Below are 2,500 nucleotides of genomic sequence, written 5' to 3'. Positions count from 1 at the left end.
TTAAGTTTCTTAAAGCTGAGCTGTGCTTAAATTGTTCAAAACATGATTTCATAACAGACCAAATATAAAATAAATGTTAAATATAGCCTAGATATCTGTAAATATTAGATGATCAGATGATTTACATTTCTATTTCATGTTTTTGTAATGTTTCATACAGTGATGCAGGTCTACTGCAGTGAATAGGCTAAATACAACTTTGATCATTTTTATAGCCTACTACTGTATAGTTAACTTTGGCCTTGGTGCCCTGACATGTGGCCTTTGTGCCCCCCACCAAATATGCCCAACTGAAGGCCAAGTGGCCTTGCCCCTAAAATGGTGAAATTCCAAGCCTGGTCACACATATACTCACTGCGTGTGTGCGCGTGTGTGCGTGCGTGCGTGCGTGCGTGCGTGTGTGCGTGCGTGCGTGTGTGCGTGTGTGCGTGTGCGTGCGTGTGTGCGTGTGTGTGTGTGTGTGTGTGTGAGCAGCGTTGGCAGGAGTCAATGCGGACGTGGAGGAGAAGCTGTCTGAGGTGCGAGTGGTGCTGGAGGAGGAGGCGGCGGCCGAGAGGAGCCTGGGGGAGGTGCTGGGTGAGGCTCCGCCCCTGTCGATGCCCGCTCCACTGCAGGAGGTGAAGAGGGAACTGCAGCGCTACGAGGAGGCGCACGCCACCGCCACACACACCAACACCGAGCTGCACACACACATGAGCCAGCACCTGCCCAACCTGCGCCTGCTACAGGGACCCCTACAGCAGCTCCGAGACAGCCTACCCACACCCAAACTCTCTGAAGGTGTGTGTGTGTGTGTGTGTGTGCTTGTGTGTGTGTGTATGCACATGTCTGTGTACCTGTGTGTGTGTGCTTGTGTGTGTGTGTATATGTATATGTGTATGCACATGTCTGTGTGTGTGTGTGTGTGTGTGTGTGTGTGTGTGTGTGTGTGTGTGTGTGTGTGTGTGTGTGTGTGTGTGTGTGTGTGTGTGTGTGTGTGTGTGTGTGTGTGTATGTATATGTATATGTGTATGCACATGTCTGTGTACCTGTGTGTGTGTGCGCTTGTGTGTGTGTATATGTATATGTGTATGCAAATGTCTGTGTGTGTGTGTGTGTGTGTGTGTGTGTGTGCTTGTGTGTGTTTGTGTATGTATATGTGTATGCACATGTCTGTGTGTGTGTGTGTGTGTGCTTGTGTGTGTGTGTATGTATATTAGGGTGCATCAAATTTGAATGGGAAATTTTAATTTCAAAATATCAATTTGGCTGGCATTGCATTTTGTTCCAATTAACATAAAAATGACTTTTGCACAGTTTTGAGTAATTCCATTGAGATTTAGGGGTGCCACCTAACACATGAACTTTGGCGAAATTTCGAAAAATGTGCAATTTTTAGTCTAATTGCCAAAAGTTGACCTGGAAATGTTGAGTAGAGTGAACTTTTATACATTAACAAGTTCTATAGGGTTATCAAAGTAAAAGTTGTTTGTTTGCCCTTTGGGCAACTTGGGTATTTCTCAGAATTCAACTTTCAAGATTCTCCATTCATTTGTCCTATAGACAAAATGAATGGAGGTCAATGGGACATGTTCACGTGGCCTTACCCTGAATTCTGTGCAGCAGTGATGGATGTCGGACACACATATACAATTGAATTGACTTTATTGTTAAACACAAAGGGCGATACTGACAAACTTAAAAGAACAAACCCTCTCTAGTGGCTAACTCACTGACTAACAGGGCCTAATGGTAAGAGCTGACACTAACTAAACTCCGAACTTAACTGCTCAGTCTGTGCCAGAGTCTCTGCTCCACTGAGCAACATCACCAGGGAGAAAGAGAGAGGGAATGGAACCTGAACTCTGAACCTAGCCAGTGTGTCTCCCCCCAGATATGTCTCCCCCACCCACCACCCAAGAGTAACTGTCCTATTCAGGGATTAGCTTGGGTTTGCAGCGGCAAAGGTTTGGCTGTTGGTTGCGGTCATGTTCAACTCACACACACACACACACACACACACACACACATACACACACACACAAACACATACACACACACACAGACACACACAAACACACACACAGACACACACACACACACACACACACACACACACACACACACACACACACACACACACACACACACACACACACACAGACAGACACAGACAGACACACACAGAGAGAGAGACATACACACAAAGACACAGACACACACACACAGACACAGACACACACACACATACAGACACAGACAGACACACACACAGAGCGAGACATATACACAAAGACACAGACACACGCACACACACACACAGACACACACACACACACACACACACACACACACACACACACACATACAGACACAGACAGACACACACACAGAGCGAGACATACACACAAAGACACACACACAGACACACGCACACACACACAGACACACGCACACACACACAGACACACACACACAGACACACGCACACACACACACACACACACACACAGACACACAC

The 2,500-nt window shown here is 46.6% G+C and overlaps 1 protein-coding gene across 1 annotated transcript in view; it reads left to right on the top strand.

The window, feature by feature from the left end:
• ptpn23b (protein tyrosine phosphatase, non-receptor type 23, b) overlaps positions 1 to 2,500 on the top strand; it is a 19,785-nt gene that overhangs the window by 9,161 nt on the left and 8,124 nt on the right. The window contains exon 16 of the mRNA XM_076302293.1: positions 475 to 780. Coding sequence (XP_076158408.1) covers positions 475 to 780 — 306 coding nt within the window. The remainder of the gene's footprint in view (positions 1 to 474; positions 781 to 2,500) is intronic.

This window comes from Alosa pseudoharengus, unplaced genomic scaffold (genome assembly GCF_046254945.1).
Source record: "Alosa pseudoharengus isolate Yale_2024_CS ecotype anadromous, Long Island Sound unplaced genomic scaffold, YU_APseudo_1.1 YU_APseudo_1.1_scf_23, whole genome shotgun sequence".
In the NCBI taxonomy this organism is placed as follows: Eukaryota; Metazoa; Chordata; class Actinopteri; order Clupeiformes; family Clupeidae; genus Alosa; species Alosa pseudoharengus.
This window is presented reverse-complemented; position numbering and strand designations above follow the sequence as displayed.